General features: G+C 32.2%; 1 protein-coding gene across 1 annotated transcript; it reads left to right on the plus strand.

Annotated features, from left to right (window-relative positions):
* Positions 1-4377: 4377 nt before the first annotated feature.
* On the plus strand, positions 4378-6376 carry MS3_00003787 (uncharacterized protein; the record flags this gene model as incomplete). Its single annotated transcript, XM_012938723.2, has 1 exon — positions 4378-6376. One exon carries the CDS (start codon positions 4378-4380, stop codon positions 5638-5640), a length of 1263 nt encoding a protein of 420 aa, XP_012794177.1. The 3' UTR covers positions 5641-6376.
* Positions 6377-24318: the final 17942 nt, after the last annotated feature.

Here is a 24318-nt window from a genome sequence, read left to right on the forward strand (position 1 = left end):
ACAAAAAAATGGAATAGATGATTACAAGTTCTTAAGATTTTGTTTATTAAGAAATTGTGATTGACATTTTTATTGATTGTATTTTAATTAGTTGATCAGTAGTTAACAACACTAATGTTATAGATTTGTGGCAATTTAGTAAAATCTATATCAAATTATAAACAAAGATGGATAGTGGCTAGCAGTGGAATCCATGACCCACTTTTCGTCCTATTTGGGACTCGTCAGATGAATAAACCTGCATCCGATAATTGATGTCCAATCGAGCACTCCAATCCAGTACTCTTTGTTTCAAATACCATCAAGTTATCGGCTTACCTGCTGAGTTCAGATGCCTACTACTTTGTGCATCAAGGTTAAGTTTTAATTCATATTTTGAAATGATTATTTGAATCTTCTCAATGATTATTCGGACTGCAATTAATCAGTCTCTCATTGGCATATATACATCCTATGTAAATTGCCTCGATATTGCTTTAAGTTACGAGCATTATAAGCATAAATTAATAGTATCTAGTAGTGGAATCCATAACCCACTTTTCGTCTTACTTTGGACTCGTCAAATGAATGTACCTGCTTGTGACTTAAAGCAATATCGAGGCAATCCACATAGGAAGCACATGTATCAATATGAAACCGATCAGTTAACTTTCTTAAACATCAACGAGAAGATTCAAACAATTAATACAAAAATGAAATGAAACGCATTGTTACAGATATGACAAATAGATCAGGTTTTGTTAGAAACGAAAATAGCTTCGATCAGTATAAACACCAATGCACATGATAATACAGTTCACATTAAGTCGATAAAAACAATAACATATGTAATATCAATAATAAATATATTAACATATGGTTTCATAGGTTTAATAAAATATATTTTCTATATCTCTGTTGTCATTGTTGATTATATTTAAATATTTGCGCTAATTTGCACGTCATTTTTACTTTATATAAACTAAATCCGCAACAATGTTATTGTTTCTAGTTTAAATATGAATATCATAATTTCCAAGTGGAAGTCAGTGAAAATAAGGCAGATTCTTCAGAAATAATAAAAAAATATCTGACTTGTACATGTGTGTACTAGAAAAATTATACAAATAATTCCATTTTTAGATCACAATAATAAAATGTAGGGAACAATAAATGATGGTAACGATCTTTTTTTAATAGCACTGATTTATACATAGAAATCAGGCTATACCTTTCCCGATTTAAGCAGCCCTGAAGAACAAATGACTGTCAACCAATGAGTGTGGCACAAAGCCAAGAATGCTAAATTTTACATCCTAACTGAGTCACATATTTTAAAAAGACCTTCAAATGATTGATTATGCAATTTTAAGCAAAGATGAATGTTGGCTAGCAGTAGAATCCAGAGATCGGATTTTCCCTTCTTGTCAACTAAACTTGTCTGGATCACAGTTTATGTTCATTACGAGATTCAAGCCGACTACCGTTCACTCCAAAAAGCCATAATGTTTTACATCTAGCTCCTGAATCCAATTAACCATATGTTTGTGCAAAACGTGCTGGATTAGAGTCTCTGAATGAATGTCAACTCTGGGATCCAGGCACACCCAGCTGAGGCGATATGAGCGTTCTGGATTCCATTTATATCCACTATTAACCTTTGCTTAATATACGTAACTATATTATGTAATTACTTTTATGTTAAGTTTAGACTTATGATAAACAGTTTTATATGATAAATGTCTTGAGATCTTAGTATTAAATTCATTAATTTATAAAAAGTTCTGTTAGCTTAAGTTGTAATACCTTTTTGCTGATTCAGATTTTATGTACTGACTAAGTGTGTACATCAGTAAATGTTAGCTTTTTATCATTCATTTTCGTAATTAATCAGAATTACATTTCTTTTCCAATAAAAAGAAATTACATAACAATCCGAAATTATATTAAGTAGTAAGTGAAAAATTAATTATCAGAATGAGTTTTGTAGAGATTTTAGGAAATTTCACAGGTTGAAATCATGAGTCAATTGAAGCTAGACCAAATTAGAAAACCTCGAAGCACTGGACAGCCGTTTCGTCCTAGTATGGGACTCCTCAGCGGTGCGCATCCACGAACCCGCCCCCCGCAGGATTCGAGCCCAGGACCTACTGGCTTCGCGCGCGAGCACTTAACCATTAGACCACTGGGCCGACATCCAACGGCGTTAATGTCTAACTTCAACCAATCCACGAAGTTGCGCCACCGAACACCATTGTCTTCAGTGAGCTGATATCTCACAACAGACCGGTTGAACTCCACTGGTGACGGCTTCTCACTAGAGCTCCAGGAGGTTCTTCTGAAGTCAGTCACTAGTGAGCAGTTGATTATTATCAGGATGAGCTTTGTGGCCCCGTGGTCTAATGGTTAAGTGCTCGCGCGCGAAGCCAGTAGGTCCTGGGTTCGAATCCTGCGGGGGCGGGTTTGTGGTTTCGCACCGCTGAGGAGTCCCATACTAGGACGAAACGGCTGTCCAGTGCTCCGAGGTTTTCCAATTTGGTCTAGCTTCAATTGACTCATGATTTCAACCTGTGAAAAATTAATTCTAATTTCGTTGTTCCTTGAAAGTTCAAGATTCTATAAATTCCGTTAAAACTCTATTGATAACGTAAAGAAATTGAATATTGTCTGTCAACAAATCAATGATTTGTTGAATTTCATCATGAGAAAATGACTTGTTATCGTTACAGTATTGGCTACTTTTGTTCATTAGTCATACCGTCACGTTCGAGGCTTCTATACTGGTATAATTTGATTTCATGTCATAACCTATTAATATAAGTGTTCAGCTATATTTTAGGTCTTCATGAAAAGAAAACTACATAATATACTTTGGATTTTATTTATATAAAGCAAGGTTGATATACTTTACTGAGAAAAAAAATAATCAGACGAAATAATAAATTAATCAGAAGGGGAATTTTGTGGATATTATAGTAATTTGATAGTTGAGTTAATGAGTCAGTTGAAGCTAGATTACCATGGAAAACCTGAAAGACTGGACGGTCGTTTCGTCCTGTTGTGAGACTACTCAGCAGTGCACATCCACGATCCCGCTCGCGGGATCTTAACAATTGAAATTACTACAGCCTTCACAAAACCCCTTCTGATACTAGTCAACACTTGCTCACTAGTGACTGGCTTCAAGAGGTATTTCCTGGAGTTCTACTGATAAGCAGTGACCGGTGGAGATCATCCGGGTCAGTTGTGAGATAGTGACTTACTGATGACAAAGGTGGATGTGTCGCCCAATTTCGTGGATTAGTTGCAGTCATATTAACATCGTTGAATGCCGACTCAGTGGTCTAGTGGTTAAGCGCTCGCGCGTGAGACTGATAGATCTTGTGTTCGAATCTAGCGAATCGGGATAGTGGTTACACACTGCTGAAAAGTCCCACAATAGGACGAAACGGCCGTCCAGTGCTTTCAGGTTTTCCATGGTAGTCTATCTTCAATTGAATCATGATCTCAACTATTGAAATTACTACAATCTTCACAAAACTCCTTCTGATACTTTGAATTTTATTTATACAAAGCTACAATGACATACTTATTTAGAAAAATTAATAAAAAACTTAATTATTTATAAGCAAATATGAATAGTGGCTAGCAATGGTATCTAGGTTAATGCGCGTTTTGTCCTATTTCTGACTTGTGAGTTCGATGTACCTGCATCGCAGAGTTGATATTCACTTCAGGATTCGAACCGAATAACGTTTGCTTCAAACGCTATCGCATTATCCACTTACCTACTAAGTTCTGTTAGCCATTTGCTTGTGTACTGAGTTGAAGTTTAACCCACTTGATATTGTTTAGGACTACAATTAATCAGCCTCTTAATATAGAGACAATCCTCACAGAATGCATATATACCAACAAGCGATTGATTCATTACAGCCCTAAACAACAATCGTAAGATATAAATACAAAGTGAATGAAATGAATCATTTTTTCTTCAACAAAAAAAATAATTTTTTTACAAAAATATTTTTCATTCTTTACATAATCTTTGATGTTCTACTTACAACCAATCACTATTAAGTTAAAAGTTAAAAAAAAAGAAGAAATTTCCCACAATTTTAATTGGTCAATTAATATTATATAGAGAATTTTGTTGGTTAACAAATAGATGAATGTTATTTTGAAAGACAAAAAAGGAAGTTTTGTTTATTTATTTATAAAATCTATTCACATCAATCCCTTTGACTTTATTTGTCTATACATGAATCATAATAAACATCAAATAAAGAGAGATCATTTTCTAAATATATATTAATTAGAAGGATTACTTTTGATTGATACGGAATTAATTAGTTACTGATTATTGAAAACCAAACAAGCAACACAAACTATTACATAATGTTATCAGAATTTTGTCCATTCAATCATACAAGTCGTTATGTAGCTGATGGATTTATATGGTATTTTTTTTCATGGTATATGATTATAGCAAATATTATTGGTATTATATTTAGTGGTTTATGCTTTTTAGTATTATTAAAACATCCACGTGTATTTGCATCAACTACACGTGCATGGTTTATCACATTAACAGCTAGTGATTTTTTTATATTATTAATTGCTGCAAATGATATGTATGCTGAAGTAATATTTACTCATATGTATCATATTATATTAGGTAATATATTTGGACGTTATACATGTTTAATTCGTGTGATAACAATTGTTTGTTTATTATGGACATCAAATTTATTACAAACTGGTTTATCTATTGAACGTTTAGCATCAGTTATTTCACCATTAAAAACACGAATTATATTTACTGGTAAAGTAACACGTTATACAATTAGTTTATTAATAACATTTTCATGTTTATCTGGTATTTTAATAACAATAGTATCATCTAAACCATCTTCATCAAATATTTTTATGATAACAAATAATAATATTACTAATTATTCAATAGATTATGAAGCATTAGTATCATGTGAACGAAGAAATTCTACAGAATTATTTGGAAATACACATGAAAGTATTGATCTAACTAAACTTGTTTATAATTTAGATTTGATTGTATTTCGTGTAATACCATTTATAACAATGTTAATTTCATCAGCTGTTATAGCTTCATTAGTACGTTATCAACGTCGTAAACGTAATCGTTTAACTCGTATATCATCAATTATTCAAAAAAGAAATCGTTCTATTGGATATAATCGTGAAAGTCGTGCATCCTTATTATTACTTACAATGAATATTATAACATTATTAACTAATCCATTATTTTTATTATTCGAATTATTTGATGGTGAAGGTAGTGAAGGACGTACAGCAGCAAAACTAACTGGTGATTTATGTATATCATGGATATTAAGACAATTTTTTAATTCATTAATTTATTTTGGTAATCAAAATAATTGGATATTATATTTAGCATTTGGTGCACGTTTTCGTATACATATTATAAATATGTTAATGTGTCGTAATAGAAAACAAACAAAACATTATCCTGATAAACCTAAATTAACAATATCTGAAATTCCATTAGATGCTAGTACACATTTATTAAATTTAGATTATCCAAGAAATAATAGTCAAAATGATGCGTTACAATTAAATTCATCAAATAATCTAATACATTGTAATTTAAATGGTGTATAAAATCAAATAAGCTACAAAATCATTTAGAATAGAAATGTTTTGTAACTTTAGTTAGTTAAATGATAAATGATATATATTTCTTTTTCTTTTCCTTTTTTTTGTTTTTCTAAAATCTTACAATGAGAGGAGAATCTTTACTTTAATGTATCAAACATTCCAGGGAATATTTATGTAAAGTATCATTTGATACATTGATTATTTGCATGCTTAGAAATGACATTGAAAATAACTTTTTCTTTTCATTTATTATATTGAATATATAGAAATACAATGATAAAAACATTCCATAATAAGTAAGGGTAAATATGTTTATCTAATTATGATCAATAAAACGTTTATTATATCATAAGTATATGTAAATGTTTAGATCACAATAATAATAATAATAATAATAATAATGATCTAGTTGACAGCATTACTCTTACAAGAGGTTTAAAATATATTTGGATAACTTTGAAATAGGTTGTATATATTTCATTTGTCGTTCTTCTAGCACAAAACTACATTGAAATTTGCTCTTTCCAAACTTTAAATAAAACTAATGCTTGTAATGATTAAAATGAAATGAATTTAAAGTGTTGTATTAAAAGACTTTATTGTTTGGTTGTTTTTGTTTTCGATTTTTATGTATCATAATATTGTGAATAATCTAACAAACTATAATATATAGTCAGAAAGGAGTTTTGTGGATATCATAGTAATTGTAATGGTTGAATTCATGAGTCAATTAAAACCTATCGGTCTAGCGAGTGAACGCTTAAACTCTACACCATTGATCCGGTATTCAACGATGTTATTGTTTAACTTAAATCAATTCATGAAATTATGCCATCGTCCAACATTGTATTCAGTGAGTTATTATCTTATAATAGACCCAGTTAAACTCTACTAATTCTTTATTGAGTCATTTTCAAAAGTATAGTATTAAGTGATTATGCATAATTTTGAAGTATCGGTCAGAAATGTATATTCTTAAATCTGAAAAGAATACATGACGTAAATGTTTAACAATATGACTATTTTAAGACATTATTATCCTATACTAGTCTATAAACAGATATTATTAAACTTTATTTTAAAAATAAAAAAAATAACATAAATTTAGTATCGAAGTAGATTAGTTTCCTGTTGACTATCTCTAACCCCTATCTTATCTCAACGAAGTGAATAAATATTAGAAAATTCACATATACATTATTTATACATTTTTTTAAAGTAAAATATGTTAGTTTGATGCTTGTTTGTTTGTTAGTTTTTCTCCTCCATCTTTGGTTGTGTCAGATCAGTATCACAATGAACTCATTACATCTAGATAAAAAAAAATCAAATTTTGTATAGTAAATATATAGTGAAAATAAAGTGTACATAAAAAATTTAGGTTTTACATAGAATGAAATTTTTGATCATAAAATCTTCATATTCATTTTGTGAACAAAATAGATTTAAGTAGTATATGTAGAAAATTTTGAAGGATAAAATGAAGGTTGTATTGAATTTATATATTATTCAATACGTCAATAGAACTAATTTACAATAAGACTTATTAAATGATGAACGTAAGCATAAATGTATTCTGTAATATTTTGTACTAATATGGTAAAATGCATTCAGTATAGTTGAATGAAGTTGTGATTAATACAATCAACTAGGCCAGAAATCAGAGAGTCACGCACCAGTATCTTTGGATGTGAATGGCGCTAAATCATAATATCAGAAGGGGTTTCGTGGATAATTATAGTAATTTTAATAGTTGAGATCATGAGTCAATTGAAGTTAGGCCAACATGGAAAACCTGAAAGCACTGAACGACTGTTTCGTGCTGCTGTGGGACTCCACAGAAGTACTCACCAACGATCCCGCCCCATGAGATTTGAACCCAAGACTTATCGGTCTCGAGCGCGAAAGCTTAACCTCTAAACCACTTAACCAGCATCCAACGGTGTTAATGTCTATCTTCAATCAATCCACGAAATTGAGCGACACATCCACCATTGTCATTAATGAGTTACTATCTCACAACAGACCTTGTTGGAGTCCACTGGTCATAATGTGTCTGATTAAAAAGTGTGAACTGTAGAATACAGAAGATTGGTCGAAATGTATCATCTTCACAGTGTATATTTTTAATAATTACCTCATCAAAAAGCTGTTTCTTGAATAAAATTTATATCTCGAAACAAAATGCAAAATACCTAATGTCTAGAAAATGCTACACATTTAGTTGATGCAATCCAGCTGCAAGTATTTTTTTATCATCTAATTATAATTAGTTACAAATCTGACTAAATATAGCTATCTTTATAGGATATTGTAAAAATGCTTATAATTTGTTCTTTTTTCCCGCTGGAAATATAATTTGCTTTATTAATTGAGTCGGAGTTATCGTTTACCTACTAATCTGAGCTAGTTACTCATTTTGAGGCATAGAAATTCAATCAAGAATCTCCAAACAAATCTGTTCTTGGTTCTACCTTCTAAGTGTTATCAAGTTCTACTCATGCTCTTAGTTTTTCGCCTTAATTTACACATCGTCTGTTTTATGGTCTGCCTTCATTCCCATTGCTATGAGGGTTACTAGTGGACGCATACACAATCATGCAATTTGATAGTTTGATGTTTGTAAGAACTTCTACTATTCTGATGGTGGTTGTGGTTGTGCTTAAGTTCTCGAAACCATGCCATAGAATTGTTTAGACATTATTGTTGAAAATTCTGACTTTTGTCTTGGGTGACAGTTCTTTTAAATTTCAGATATTTTCCAGTTATAGAAATGCTGCTTTTTGCCCTCTTATTTGTGTTTCAACCTTAGCATCATATCCTTTCTGTTTGGCATTATGCTGTCTATGTATTTAAACGCTTTCATCTCTTCCAGCGCTTCGCCAACCAGCGTGATTTAGTTGCTGCCTAATGCATTGGTGTTCAGAATCGTCCTTTTTTCTTTTGTAATTCTCGGCCCTACATTAGATGTCTTTTGCAGTATTTATTGCTGTGTATGTAATAGCAGTTGACTACGAAAAAGCATTTGATAGCGTGGACAGAACAACACTATGGAAGCTTCTTCGACACTACGGTGTGCTTGAGGAGATAGTCAATATCATGCAGAATTCATATGATGGATCACACTGCAATATCGTGCATGGAGGACAGTTGACAAAGTCGTTCGAAATAAAGACCGGTGTCAGGCAAGGTTGCTTATTCTCACCCTTTCTCTTTCTGCTGGTGACCGACTGGATCATGAAGACATCAATGTCTGAAGGGAAGCACAGGATACAGTGGACATCTAGGATGCAATCAGATGACCTAGACTTCGCAGATGATCTGACCTTTCTATCGCACACGCAACAACAAATTCAGGAGAAGACGGCCAGTGTAGCAGCAGCCTGAGCAGCAGTAGGTCTAAATATACAAAAACGGAAAAGCAAAATCCTCCGATACAACACAGCAAGCACCAATCCAGTCACAATTGACGAAGAAGATTTGGAAGATGTAAAAAGCTTTACATATTTGGGCAGCATCACTGATGAACAGGATGGATCTGATGCAGATGAGAAAGCGCGGATCCGCGAAGCAAGAGCAGCATATTTACAACTGAGAAACATCTGGAAATCAAAACAACTGTCAACCAAAACCAAGGTCAGGATTTTCAATACAAATGTCAAGACAGTTCTACTGTATGGGGCAGAAACCTGGAGAACTACGAAAGCAATCATCCAGAAAATACAGGTGTTTATTAACAGTTGTCTACGCGAAATACTTCGGATCTGTTGGCCAGACACTATTAGCAACAACCTACTGTGGGAGAGAACAAGCCAGATCCCAGCGGAGGATGAAATCTGGAAGAAGCGCTGGAAGTGGATAGGACACACATTGAGGAAAGCACCCAACTGATCCACAAGACAAGCCCTCACATGGAATCCTCAAGGCTAAACAAAGGAGAAAAAGAAGACCAAACAACACATTACGTCGAGAAATGGAGACATATATGGGAAGAATGAATAACATTTGGATGGAACTAGAAAGGAAGGTCGGGGACAGAGTGGGTTGGAGAATGCTGGTTGGTGGCCTATGCTCCATTGGGAGTAACAGGCGTAAGTAAGTAAGTACGTAAGTAAGTAAGATGATAGTATTTTACATTACACAATTCAGTACTCTTACATAATTACCAAACCAAATATATTTTGAAATAAGAAAGGGAATTATTGAAGGAAAAATGATTATTTACAACAACATAAAGTTCGATAGATCATTAATTTAATAATGAACTAGTTTGTTTTATAGATTACAATCGATTGTTACAACGATTTTTATGGTGATTGGTTTTAGTTTAAAAGTGATTTTAATCAGTTACCATGTTAACCATGAAAATGAATTGAAACATTTCCGTTCAAATCTATAACAACTTGATATTAAATATGTATTTGTTGTTATTGTTGTTGTTGTAAATTTATCTACAGAAATAAGTAAATGTGAATTTAGACCTAAAGCTAAATAACCACATGAATTATTTTTTTGTGTATGTAAAAAGTGTAAACATGTATTACATATTAAATGAAAGTCAAATATATAACTAATAAATGAGCTTCATGACATGATTACTGAATATTTCGTGTTTTCGAACTAATAAACCTATCAGTTCAATATATAATAAATAAGTAAATGTTCTGTTAAAATCTTTATAATCATCATCTGCTCACTGGAGACTGAGTTCAAGAGGCATTTTCTGGAATTCTAGTGAGAAGCAGTGACCAGTGGAGTTCAACTGGGTCTGTTGTGAGACATCAGCTCATTGAAGAAAATGGTGTAGGTGGCGCAATTTTGTAGATCGGCTGAAGTTAGATATTAACACTGTTGGATGCCGACTCAGTGGTCTAATGGTTAAGCGCCTGGCGCGGGACTGATAGGTCCAGGGTTCGAATCTCGCGTGGGGCTGGATCGTGGATACGCACTGCTGAGGAGTCTCACAGTAGGACAAAACGGCCGTCCAGTGCTTTCAGGTTTTCCATGGTGGTCTATCTTCAATTGACTCATGATTTCAACTAGTGAAAAACCTTTATTGTTTAACTAACTGGTTGAGATTTAATAATGGTTTTCTTTTTTGGATCAAATCAATATTCTTTAACAATATAATGTAACAGTGAATAGTTTAATAAATTCAATAAAGATCATGATATAAGTTTGGCAAAGAGATTAGTTATTTAATGTTGAGAAAACTACTTACTAGTTTCTGAGAGAAGTTAAAAAAAATCAATCACTTATAACTTGTATCGCATAAAATATACGGTAGAAATAGCTTTGCATAGCTCTCAGGGAACTTTTTTTAGAGACAAAAAACATTTAAGGCATTAAATATTTCATTTGATAAACAGATTCTATATTAAACTTGAATCACTTGATAAATATATTTTATTCATTAATGGTATAACTAGTTCTATCCACATAATTTATACGTTAACAACGTTGGACGCCGGATCAGTGGTCTAGAGGTTAAGCGCTCGCGCGAGACTGATAGGTCCTGGGTTCGAATCTTGCGGGGCGGAGTGGTGGATGAGCACTGCTGAGGAGTGCCGCACTAGGACGAAACGGCCATCCAGCGATTTCAGGTATTAATTGATGGCATAATATTCACCTGTTCATGATATCAATTGAAACTTAACCATCTCTATACCTATACTTATACGAAATAGTTACAATATTCTAGATATAATTACAAAATCTCTTCTACTTTACTGACATGATCAGGGTTATACAAGAAAGGGCAAACATATAAGGTGAAATCGTTTAAATTAATATAATTTATAAATTGTTCTAGGAGGTTAATTGATATGAGGATTACAACAATATGAGAAAGTACGTGAGAATCAGTAATTCCTTGAACGGTCATCAAGAAATTTTGTCAATATATGAACTATTACATATTGGTTGCAAAAAACTATCAAGTAAATTTAATCTATCAAAAATAAAATAAACACTACTTGCGACCTCACGTAGTGTCCGTCATGGCTGTTCACTATCACTATTTTCGTCCAACTTTATCATAGACATATTGGTGGAAATAACGTTCTCGTCGACTGAATTCTCAGGCATTGATCTCCTACCAGGTGATCCACTAATCGACTTAGAATACGCAGATGATAGTCTTGTTTGATGAGGACGCTAACAAAATGCAGAGTCTCTTGATAACACTGAGAAACAATGCCAGGATGTTTGCGATGTGCTTCTCCCCCTCGAAATGCTAATTCTTGCTTCATTTGACACCTAAACTAAGGATAGGGAGTGAAGTAGTCGAACGCGTCGACAACCTATCTTTGAAGTCTGGTCAGCTGTAATGGATTGGTGTCTGAACAAATCTCTGCACGAATTCAGAAAGCTCGTTTGGCTTTTGCCAACCCACGTCATCTATGGCGAAGGCGAGATGTTCGCCTATCAACAAAAAGACGAGTATACTATGCAGCAGTTCGTTCTGTTCAACTTTGCGGCTGCGAAACATGGCTATTAAGAGTAGGAGATACTAGTTACCTACCAGTATTTAACCACAGATGTCTTGGAAATATAGCTCTCATCTGCTAGAATCATCAGGTTATTAATAATGAGATTAGACGCAGGGTATTAGGGAATGTTGGTAAATCAGTTGGTGAGATTGTCAATCTTCATCCACTAAGATGGTTGAGCCACGTATCACGTATTCGTGAACACCGTTTACCACGACGCGCAATTCTAACCGGTGTTGAGGATGGTTGGAAGAAAGTTAGGGGCGGCCAAACCAAAACGTGGATCAGTCTTTGAAGTCACTAAGTTCTAGTCTGAGCCATCTTAATAGATGTAAACTACTTGGTTGAGGTTCGCGTGACTGTCGTAACCAAAGGTTTGAGACTCTTGGTGACACGGCTCAGATTTGACCACAATCACACTTTGTCTTCCTTTAAATTGTGAGATTAAAATTACTTTATATCTCTCTTTCTAATTCATCTTTTCCGTACTATATTCTTATACACAATCTTTCTTTCATATATTACTACCATCGAAGTAACCACTTCTATGAACTCGGTGTTCATCTTGTTATACTAATTACATGTGGTAACTTGGACCGATGCCTATATGTGCCTGGTCCTACATTGTAGCTGACTGACCGACTTTAAGTTTAAAATCATTGAAATGATTATATTTCCATATACAATACTATAATACACAGACTTGAACAAACTAAAAATAATTAAGAAATAACTTTAAAAACGCAATCAGCAATGGATGCTTTTTCTTGTAATAGAAAAGGTAAACTAAAACTGTCAAAATATAGAATAATCAAAAGAACAAATATAGGCGGCAAATATGTGAAAAGAGGAAGCAACAAAAACGTAACAAGATTTTTTGAATTTTTTTTGGGAATATCTAATAAATTTCATGATCAATGTATTTTGTTTCATATTATAAAACCACATATTAAATGATAGGTCTATCAAAGGGAAAACATGATCCATTATCGCTTGCTTATTCTATCCCAAATTCTAAGTTCTTTTAAAGTACATTATGTAGTTGTTAATTATAAAAAATTTTGTTTTTCTATTTTTTAAAAATGTCATCGAAATAATTATTTATCACATAAAGTATGTTTTCAAAAAACATACATTTTTAACATCTAGTTATTAGAAGTAAATGAAGCACATTTAATAAGATGTTAAGTGTTCGCGTGCGAGATTGACGGCTCTGAGTTCGAGCCTCGCGAGCGGGATTACGGATGAGCACTACTGAGGAGTCCCACAATAGTACGAGACGGTCATCCAATGCTTCCACGTTTTCAATAGTGGTCTAACATCAATCGGTTCATGATCTCAATCAAAAACATTTAAGACAATTGCATCAAACATAACAGGTAAATTTTACAGAAGTTTAATATTAATTTTTGAGTAGAACTATTACCACATCAAAATATCAGATGATACTTTCATTTATTAATTACACCTGTTACACCTCGTAGAGGAGCATAGGCCGCTAACCAGCATTCTCCATCCAACTCTATCCTAGGTAATTATTTACAGTTCTTTCCGGTTGCTTTACATCTTTTGTATGTTTGCTAACGATGCATGATGCAATGTGTTCTTGGATCTTCCCCTTTTTCGAGACTGCAAGTTGACGTTTGACTCGTGATGCAGTCTGATGATTTCGGTAATGTATTTCCTACTCTCCTCCATCGTCTTTTACCAGTTCCCCCTTCAGCCGGAATCTGGTTTGTCTTTTCTTACAGTAGGCCGTTTTTGATGTTGTCTGGCCAATGGACATTGAGCATCTTTTATAGTAAATTCTTTACAAATGCTTGTATCTTCATGATAATGGTTGTAGTAGTTCTCAAAGTTTCAACTCCATACAGCAGAACTGTCTTGACGACCGAACTGAGGATTCCGAATTTGATGTTGTAGGAATGCCACCCTTCCATTATCAATCACTGCTTTTACATCTCCGTCATATCCTCCCTGTTTATGGATAAGGATGACCAGGTACATGAAAGTTTCCACCTCTCCCCGTAAAAAACAACTTTGCTAAAAAGCGCTATTTAATGATCAGAAAGTTTTTAGACATATTTCTTTAGCGATTGACCGTGGCTGGCAACACTTCCTAGCATACTATCATAAAATCGAACATAAGAACTAGAAATCTCACAAAGAGTTTGTTATATATAGACCACTCGGGGAAAATTCCACTCTTCATATTTATAGGATAATCATTAGTGATAATCATCAGTTTTTGCCTCATTTCGATTAGTCAAGAATATTCAGCATAGAGTTAAGATCAATTTTTCAAGTCTATAACGAAAATGTGATAAAAAATGAACTAATTTCCAACCAAAAGAGAAGAGATTGGGCACTATTTAAAATATTTACCCATACAAAATATGAAAGAAAGAAGACACTAAATGATGGTACTTCAAAAACATTTGTGCAGTAAAATTCATTTTGAACTTAGCGTTTTTCATTGAAAATCGGAACATACTGCTGATAATGACAATTTTAAAAATATAACAAATTTTGAAATTAAATGGGATGGATAATTATGTAATTTTTTTTAGTTGACTACAAGCGAAGAACAGTATAGTATATCTAAAATTAATTATTCTCAAAATATCTAAGTAAAATAAAATGTCAACGACTTCATTTTGCGTTATAAAAATAAGACGGAAGTTAAACGCATATTTTAGTGATTTTGCTTTGTGCCAGCATTCTCCAATCCACTCTGTCCACAACCTTCCTTTCTAGTTCCATCCAAATGTTATTCATTCTTCCCATATATGTCTCCATTTCTCGACGTAATGTGTTGTTTGGTCTTCTTTTTCTCCTTTGTTTAGCCTTGAGGATTCCATGTGAGGGCTTGTCTTGTGGCTCAGTTGGGTGCTTTCCTCGATGTGTGTCCTATCCACTTCCAGCGCTTCTTCCAGATTTCATCCTCCGCTGGGATCTGGCTTGTTCTCTCCCACAGTAGGTTGTTGCTAATAGTGTCTGGCCAACAGATCCGAAGTATTTCGCGTAGACAACTGTTAATAAACACCTGTATTTTCTGGATGATTGCCTTCGTAATTCTCCAAGTTTCCGCTCAAGGCTCCGCCTGGAGCCTATCCCATGAAAAACTAACTCGCTAAAAAAACGTTGACGAGAAAAAGTAATTCAAACAAAATTTAACGCAAAATATAATGTTTTACTGAATCTATTTTTGTCTAACATAATGAAGGGAAATTTTCTGTAATAATTTCCACGTTTACAAATGTCACATGTGTATAGTTCACGTTTTATGAAATGATATTAACAAACGTCAATTTTTTTTATAACAACTAATCAAATGAACTACAGTTTCTAACGGTAATGTCTTTATTAACGCCGTATATCATACGTATATTGTGTAGTTGTATTTGTAGTATTACTATAAAAAGCTATTCAAACATTAAGCGTTAACTGTCAAAAATCACTAACTTTCTAAGTTACCATAATTTAGATCGATACGGAATATAAACTTGCTATTAAAAAGATTATTTTGTTTCATTTCTCTCCATTTAAGTAGAAACCATTTTAAAATTAATCTGAACTACTGGGACTAAAAGTGGTGAAAGTGATGTAGATGAAATATGGTTCTTGAAGATTATAACTTGTTTATTGTACAATATTTATTATCTCATCAAATATACCTCGGCTCATAATTTCAGATGATTTTATAAGGATGTTTGTTATGGGTACAACTGATCTAACGATAGCCTGTGTGTGTAAATCAAAACTGTAACAAATGAATAAGTACTTTCGTTGAGTTAATCAGCACTTTTAAGAAATATATAGTGAATTGATTAAATAATGAGTAAAACTTTAATATAAGAATTGTTTACTCCTTTCTCATAACTGAAATGACAAACACTTATAAATTATTTCAGCAGTCATACAGACTATTGAAATAACCTGAACACCTTCAGCAACTAGTTTACTAAACATGATATTAGAGTATTAAAAGGAATTTAGTGATTTTAAATTTTACTTAACCACAAAATTACTGGATAGTTAAAAGTGAATTAATCTAAACGATATTGAAATTCAAAGCAATCAGTCATTTTGATAAATTTCGATTGTATAATAAGAAGACGATTATTATCAGAACTATGTGATATATTAGTGCATTACATTTCAAACAATCTGATCACATAATATAACTGTTAAGAACACTTATATAAAATGTCAGAAGGGGTTTTTGTAGATATGATAGTAATTTCATTGGTTGAGACCATGAGTCAATTGAAGCCAGAACACCATGGCAAACCTCAAAACACTGGACGGCCGTTTCGTCATATTGTCGGAATCTTCAGCAGTGCGCATTCACGGTCACACCTCGCGGGATTCGAACACAAGGCCTATCACTCTCGTGAGTGAACGCACAACCTCTAGACCACTGATCTAGCCTGTATCCAACGGTGTTAATGTCTGACTTTAACTAATAGACGAAGTTAAGTGATGCAACCACCATTTTCATCAGTGAGTTACTATCTCACAACAGACCCAGTTGAACTCCACCGGTCACTGCTTCTCACTAGAACTCCAGGAAATACCTCTTGAAGCCAGTCACAAGTGAGCATACGCTGATTAGCATCAGAAGGGGCTTTGTGGAGATTGTAGTAACTTCAATAGTTGAGATCATGAGTCGATTGAAGCTAGACCAACATGAAGAACCTCGAAGCGCTGTACGGCTGTTTCGTCCTATTGTGGGACTCCTCAGCAGTGCGAACAAAAGGTTAACTAGACTGGTAATGGAGGGTATTCAAAAACAGTTTGTTCTGAACATAAACGTACCCTGATAATATTAACGTATTATCCAGAGTGATGTTTCAAATTGTTTTAACATTATTTTCCTTATTATTTGTGTCTCCTCTTAACCCTGCAAACCCATTTCTAGTCGGTCTTTTATTTTTGTATATAAATGTTCTTAACAAATATATTACGTGCAATCAGATTGTTCGAAATGTATTGCGCTAATCTATCACATAGTTCTGATAATCTTTGTCTTCTTATAAGACTATCGATATTGAAATTATTTTTATCTTGTTACTTGGTCTCTAAATATCTAAAAAATATATCACAACCAATGTATTTCCTGAATAAAATTTCAAATTCTTCAAATATTTTGTCTTGAATAAAAAATCCGTTGAAACGCATACTCTAGAATTCTTGAAATTCTTAGTTTTTCATCTATGAACATATGTTTGTCCAGACTTTCTTTCAATTTATCAAAGCTCAACCATTTGATTAATATCTTTTTTTATAAAATCAATGGTTGCTTAGTATATTTAAATGCTCATTTCAATTTAGTTCATTCAAAGTCGAAATTCTGGTCAAAGTGATGACATTTTAACAGTTGAAATCATAAGTCATTTGAAGATAGACCACAATGGAAAACCTGAAAGTATTGTATGATCATTTCGTCCAACCATTAATCTCCTCAGTAGTAATTATCCACGACCATGCCTCGCGAAATTCGAATCCAGGAGCTATCAGTCTCGCGGATGCTCATTTTATGAGGAGCCCCACAGTAGGACGAAACGGCCATACAGTGCTTCCAGGTGGTCTAATTTTAATTGACTCAAGTGTCCAACTATTAAAATTACTAATAATATCCACAAAATCCCTTCTGATATTAAAATATAAAACATAACTTTATAATTAACTCGAACCTTTCTATACATTGATTTTACCAATAATTGTCGTTGAAAAACATTTATCACCTTTTAAATCCCTATGCTTCTTCTTAAACTATTTCCAACACTGAATAATATAGAAATATTTTTATTATCAAAGATGAATATGTGTTTCACACTTGTTAAGTTTATATTTGTCTGAAAAGCAGTTAGATTGATCATTCAAACATCTTTTTGGTTTATTACATACCATAAAGTGAGTGCAGAAAAAAGAAAAAAATGAAAAAAAAGTTTATTATGAATAAAATAGTTAGATCGATGTTTTTTTCCACTGTTAAATGATAAAACACTACAATTACTAGGTTTAGTTGTAGACAGGAAATGTAATGTGTAATTAATCAATTGTGTCAAATATGCCAAGTTTAAATCTTAGTTTATAAGTAGTTGTAGGAAATAAAGAACAAGTTGTTAGTACATTCTAAACAGGACTGTTGATAATAATTGGATCATATGGTGTTCATGAATATGAAGTCTATCGACCAGTTCAATATGTCTAAAGTTTTTATAAGATAGTGGTTCAAATAAGTTATTTATTCAAATATTTTGTAAGCTCTTTCATTTCCTTAAAATAACCGTTTTCTATTTATGATCAATCTAAATTACATTAGTCAAACAAAAAAAACAATTTTAAGCTATCATTTATGTTATAATTCGTACAAAGAGTTCATGGGCTTATATTCAACCCACGGATAAACTTAATTATCCTTCACAGGTCGAAATCATGAGTCATTTGAAGCTAGACCACCATGGGAAACCTGGAAGCACTGGCCGCACGTTTCGTCCTAGTATGGGACTCCTCAGCAGTGCGCATCCACGGCCCCACACCCGCGGGGTTTGAACCCAGGACCTACTGGCACTTAACCATTAGACCACTGAGCTGGCTTTGTTTGTTGAATATTCATCTCAGAACATTTAAAGTTTTTTTCTATATTACGTAAGAACAAAAAATTGGGTAAATTATTTATACAAATAATAGTATGAGTACCGTTGAATGCCGTCTTAGTGTTCTAGTGGTTAAGCATTCGCGCACGGGGCTGATAGTCTCTGGATTCGGATCCTTACACTTTCACACTAAAAAGTAACACATTTTTTAACAGTGACTAAAACAGTTAGTCCCTTTGGTAGATTTCGATAATGCAATGAGAAGACAAAGAGTGAGTGACCACATACCAAAATGGTTGCAGAAGCAAATGTATTCCAATGGTTAAATAAGATCACAGGATAGACAGATATCATCCTCCGTTGCGAGACATTTGATTGAGACTGGTTAGCATTTGTAGTGTTGTATTAAAGCCTTCATTGAAGCCTTGGCTACACGGAAACTGAAACCCCTTTTATGTGTTCAAAACAATTTGTTCTTAACCTCAACCTACCCTGGTAATGCTGATTTATTACCAAGAGTAGCTATCACATTTTTCTTGTGTACCTTATTATTACCTTACCTTAAACCTGTCTAGATGACCTTGTAATTTTCACATAAAAATGTCTAAATAAGTATATGTGTGATCAGATTGTTCGGAATGTATTGCGTAAATATATCACATAATTCTGATAAACTTCGTCTTCTCATTGCATTATCGAAATAAAGTAGTTTTCATTTCTTAATTATTATCATCCTATACATTATCACATACATTGGCTTGAAAAAATTGTTTTGATTAGTCTTAATATTTTGCTTTATTTCATTGTTATCTAAAATCATGTCAATTTAATTGTTTTTTATGTATTTTCTGAAGAGGCGAACTACACAAAGTTATGAAACATAAAAAATTCTATTTTTATTCATTAGAATATCTTTTTTTATAACTAATCCTCTCATGCTTAACTTATTTGAATCTTGGTCATGATACTTGAGACTATAACTTGGTGTAATACGTGTAAGTAAGTAGACAGATCTTCAACATTTAATCATGAAATATGAACTAAAAAAAGAAAAAAAAACCGCTGTAAGCAATTCGATAAATACGTTCCATGTTTGCTGATAAAAGTAATTGATTTATTATTACCATTAGTGACTTGCCTTTTTAGTTACATGGTCAGTTTATTTTTAATGGCACACGAGTTTGTAATTTAATTAGTCTGGAAATATACATACGGAAAACAAGAGAAATATAATTTCTAGCAGATGGATAAAATAAAGTCTAAAAGCAAGCATTATAAGCAAAGATGGATAGTGACTAGCAGTGGAATCCAGGACGCGCGTTTCGTCCTGTTCAATAGTTCAATATATTTGATAAATAATTGTTGTCATAAATATAAATTATCATTGTAAACATATAGTTTATATTTATTACAATTGTAATAGTAACTATTGCCACTTTCCAGTTAATCAATCTACTTTATTTAAAATAAAGGCTATTGTTAATATTTTAAAACAAAAACGTAAAAAGAATCATTAGTTTACTGAAAAATCGTGAAAGTATATGTTACTCTTTTAAAGCTCCAACATAAAATAATAATCAGAGAGGGACCTTTTGGATATTATAGTAATGTAATAGTTGAATCCATGAGTTAATTGAAACTATAACACCATGAGAAATCTGGAAGCACTAGACGACCGGTGGTTAAACGCTCGCGCGCGAGAGTGATATGCCCCGGGTTCAAAGCTCGCAAGGTGGGGTCGTGGATGCGCACTGTTGAGGAGTTTCATACTATAACGAAACGGCTGTCCAGTGCCTCCATGTTTTCCATGATGGTCTAGCTTCAATTAACTGATGAATTCAACTATTAGTTTGAGAACTGTTTGATTGCTAAACGTCAAGCCATAAATTTATTTATTGTGATGCATTGTATAGTTTTTAAATAGTGTTTTAGTGAACAAGAATATAGGCAGTGACAACGAAATGTAATTGAATACAAAATTACAGAATATCTTAATAAAATCTGAGAACCATACGAGAAATACGTCATTTGCAAAATATCAATCAATGGTCTCAGACTTGATTGTTCTTGCGTTTCCACAGTATTCACTTTCTGTTCTTTTTCTCTTTTCTTTGATCTTCTTAACTCTCTGCCATTAGACATTTCACTTTCAATTGATGATACATACTACTTACATCTATTGAAATTAGTAGTATATATCTCTGTGTAAAATGAAATTTATAGTAATGACAATTCTTAGAAAACTCTATTTCCTCGTTTTCCGTTCTCAATGGCAATTATTTTGATATAATTTATATTGTAATAGGCAATTTAAATTATTTCAAAGATAAAGCACATGATATGACTGGTTAATGTTAATTTTCACAATATAAATTAAACTCTAATGTCATGTAACATCATTTTTTCCATAGAAAACGATATTTGATAGTTACATGTGATAAAATTAACTATTTCCTGGTTATTTTTGAAATCTTAGAATCGTTCATAAACATTGTTTGTTATTATTCTAGTTTTCTGTCAATATATAAATCAAGAAAATTATTTGATTGATAGATTATATTGAACAATAGAAACACAGAATGTTGACATTAACAGATTTACCAAACAATCAAACAAACAAAATGACATTCTTTATGAGGATAAATGAAAGCAAATAACATGGTTAATATAAACAATAGAAAAAAAACTGGAGATAACTATAATCGAAAACAGAATGGATTGTGTTAGTACATTTGTTTGATTGAAAATAAAAATATGTTCATACATGAACTTGGTGTTATTTTACTTGTATCTTCCCAATGTTATTTAGAACTGTAATTGATCAATTGCTTGTTGACATTTGTGCATCCTATGTAGATTGCCTCGATATAGCTTTAAATCAAAAGCTTTTTAAGCAAAGGTGGATAGTGGTTAGCAGTGGAATCTAGGACGTGCCTGTTATCCCATTTAAGAGTTGTCAACTAGATATATTTTCATCCCAGAGTTGGGGTTCACTCCGAGACTCAAACGCCATTGCACTATCCACTTAGCTACTGAGTCCACACGACCACTACATTGTGCAATGTTCATTTTACTTCCCATGAATTATTTCATTGTATCATATTATTAACTGCTCAGTATCTGCTTCTTCTATTAGTAGAAAGTATCACTTTCATTAAGAACATGAATATATCTTATTAAAAACCTAGTAGTAATTCGCTTCTCACGTATATTATCATAAAGGTATAACAATTTGTGGAAGTTATTACTTGTAACAGTTTTCAAGTATATGAAGAGAATGAAGATGTGAATAATCAGTATTATTATGAAAAGTATAAATACTTATTCTTTCGTGATATATTCTGAATCGCACTTCGGTTTATTATGTTTATTGACTTTTAGCTTGTATTTATATGATATCAGTGATCATGATAAGCAAAAGACCGATTATCTCTAAACAATAATAAACATTTACCACATAATTACCCTGATAAATTTATTTACTACAATAGTTATGAAGTGATATTTTAAGCCTATAGGTCTAATAAATGATATAAAAAGATAATAAAAAAAATATAATGAACAGAATGAATAACCTTTAGAAGTTATATACATTAAAGCAATAGAAACATTTACAGGACATTTTTACTATATTAAGATATAAAACAAAAGACATACGTTTTGTCTTATTAGAAAATGTTAAACTAGTTATAAAGTACCGTTATGTTGAATTAAATACAAGAATCAATATTGAGACCAACATTTAACTTGTCTATTGTCTTTATCATTTAGATAGTTTATAATATATATATATATATATATATAATACAACTTGCAGTTTCGTTACATAACTATATTATTAAATGTTATAAATATGTAAATATACTTTGTTCACCATTATACTTTATTATTATTTAATTCAGAATGTAACTGGTTACTAAAATTCCTTAAATATGACATTTATTTATTCATTTATCGAAACATTTAAGTATTCTAACTTGATCATATTTACTGTGATAAATTTAAAATGTGATTCGGTCTGTATTTACTAACCGGTAATTAGATAAAGATATAATATGAATAACCTTTGAAGATCAGACAATTATATATTGTTTAAAGTAATTAGTCTCTTTAATAAAATTCAATAGAGCAATAAGAAGACGTAGTTGATCTGAAAAAATATGATGTAATTTGCGCTATCCAATTTGAACAATCTGGTCACATTTATACTTGTCAAAATATTTTATATGAAAATTAATAAAGGTTAATTGAATGGAAGTTCAAGTAAAAAACGTAACGAAGGGGAGAGAAACATTTCTTACATCACTTTGCTAAGCCATAAAATGATTTAAGGATTACCAGAGTGAATTCAAAATAACAATAAATTGATTTTGTACACATAAGGAGGGAGGCTAAATTTACGAATAGTCAAGGCTTCAATAAACTATTCGAAATGGACAGAAACTATGGAAAATTAAATATTGCCCTGTTCAAGTTTTTTTTTCTTATAAACTGACCACTTTACTTATTTATTTATGACCATTTTATAGTTCAGTCCTCCCTTCGACTCAAAAGTATGTTTACATATGTATGCATATATTGTATTTTAGTTTTAAATATTTAAGTTTAATAATCGATTTTTTATTTAACTAGTTGAATTTATTTAGCTTTAAAAAACTATATTAAATATGCCTTCGGTTAAAGAAATTAACCAAGTTTAAACATAAACCAAGAGCTTGCATTATCTATTAATGAGTGAATAAATCCAGTTTCCGTGAGGTAATCATGTTGTACTTGATCACAATAAACTTCATTCAACAAGTCATTCAGTAGATTATATTATTATTCAAGACATGTAGCTTCAGTATATCATATTTCATAGAAACACTTGTTTGAGTGATTGGGTAACATCAATAAGCTACAAATACAACGAGTGCAGACAAATTATGTGAGATAAATTTCATTCAGTTCACTAGAACATCAAGTTTTTGCACTGTAATCCCATCCACATAGTAAAATCACCTATAATGACTTGAGAAAATGAGTTTGATAAATACATAAACAGCGTAACATATTAATCAAAACAGGTAAGCTGAAAGCCATTACAGCACAAAAATTTTAAAAGGTTGCATGTTCATTGATATCATGAACCGACATAAGTTAGATCACTATTGAAAATCTAGAAGCATTGGAGATTGTCTTGTCCTAGCTTAGAGCTCGAAAGTGAACATCCATGAATTTGCACGAAGGAATTGAATTCCGGACCTTCGGTCTCGTACGTGAACTTTTAACCTATGGACTATTGATTCCGAACCCAACGGTGTTAATGTCAAACTCTAACCAGTCCACGACAATGCGCAATCATCTTTCATCCTTGGTTAAGCTTCACTAGTTAAATTTAAATCAAGTTTATTAACAAATGTAGACACTGGAAGATTCTTCGTATGGCATTACTCACTTTATAATTTATAAAACAACATTTTTACTAATAATACCTTTTCTAAAAATTATATTGTTTATCTTAGCTATCCAATCAAAAATTCTCTCTGGTTTCTTATCGTGTTTTAGTAAAGGAATTGAGGATTGAAATTAATTTTATCACTGTT

This window comes from Schistosoma haematobium, chromosome ZW (assembly GCF_000699445.3).
Source record: "Schistosoma haematobium chromosome ZW, whole genome shotgun sequence".
Taxonomy (NCBI): domain Eukaryota; kingdom Metazoa; phylum Platyhelminthes; class Trematoda; order Strigeidida; family Schistosomatidae; genus Schistosoma; species Schistosoma haematobium.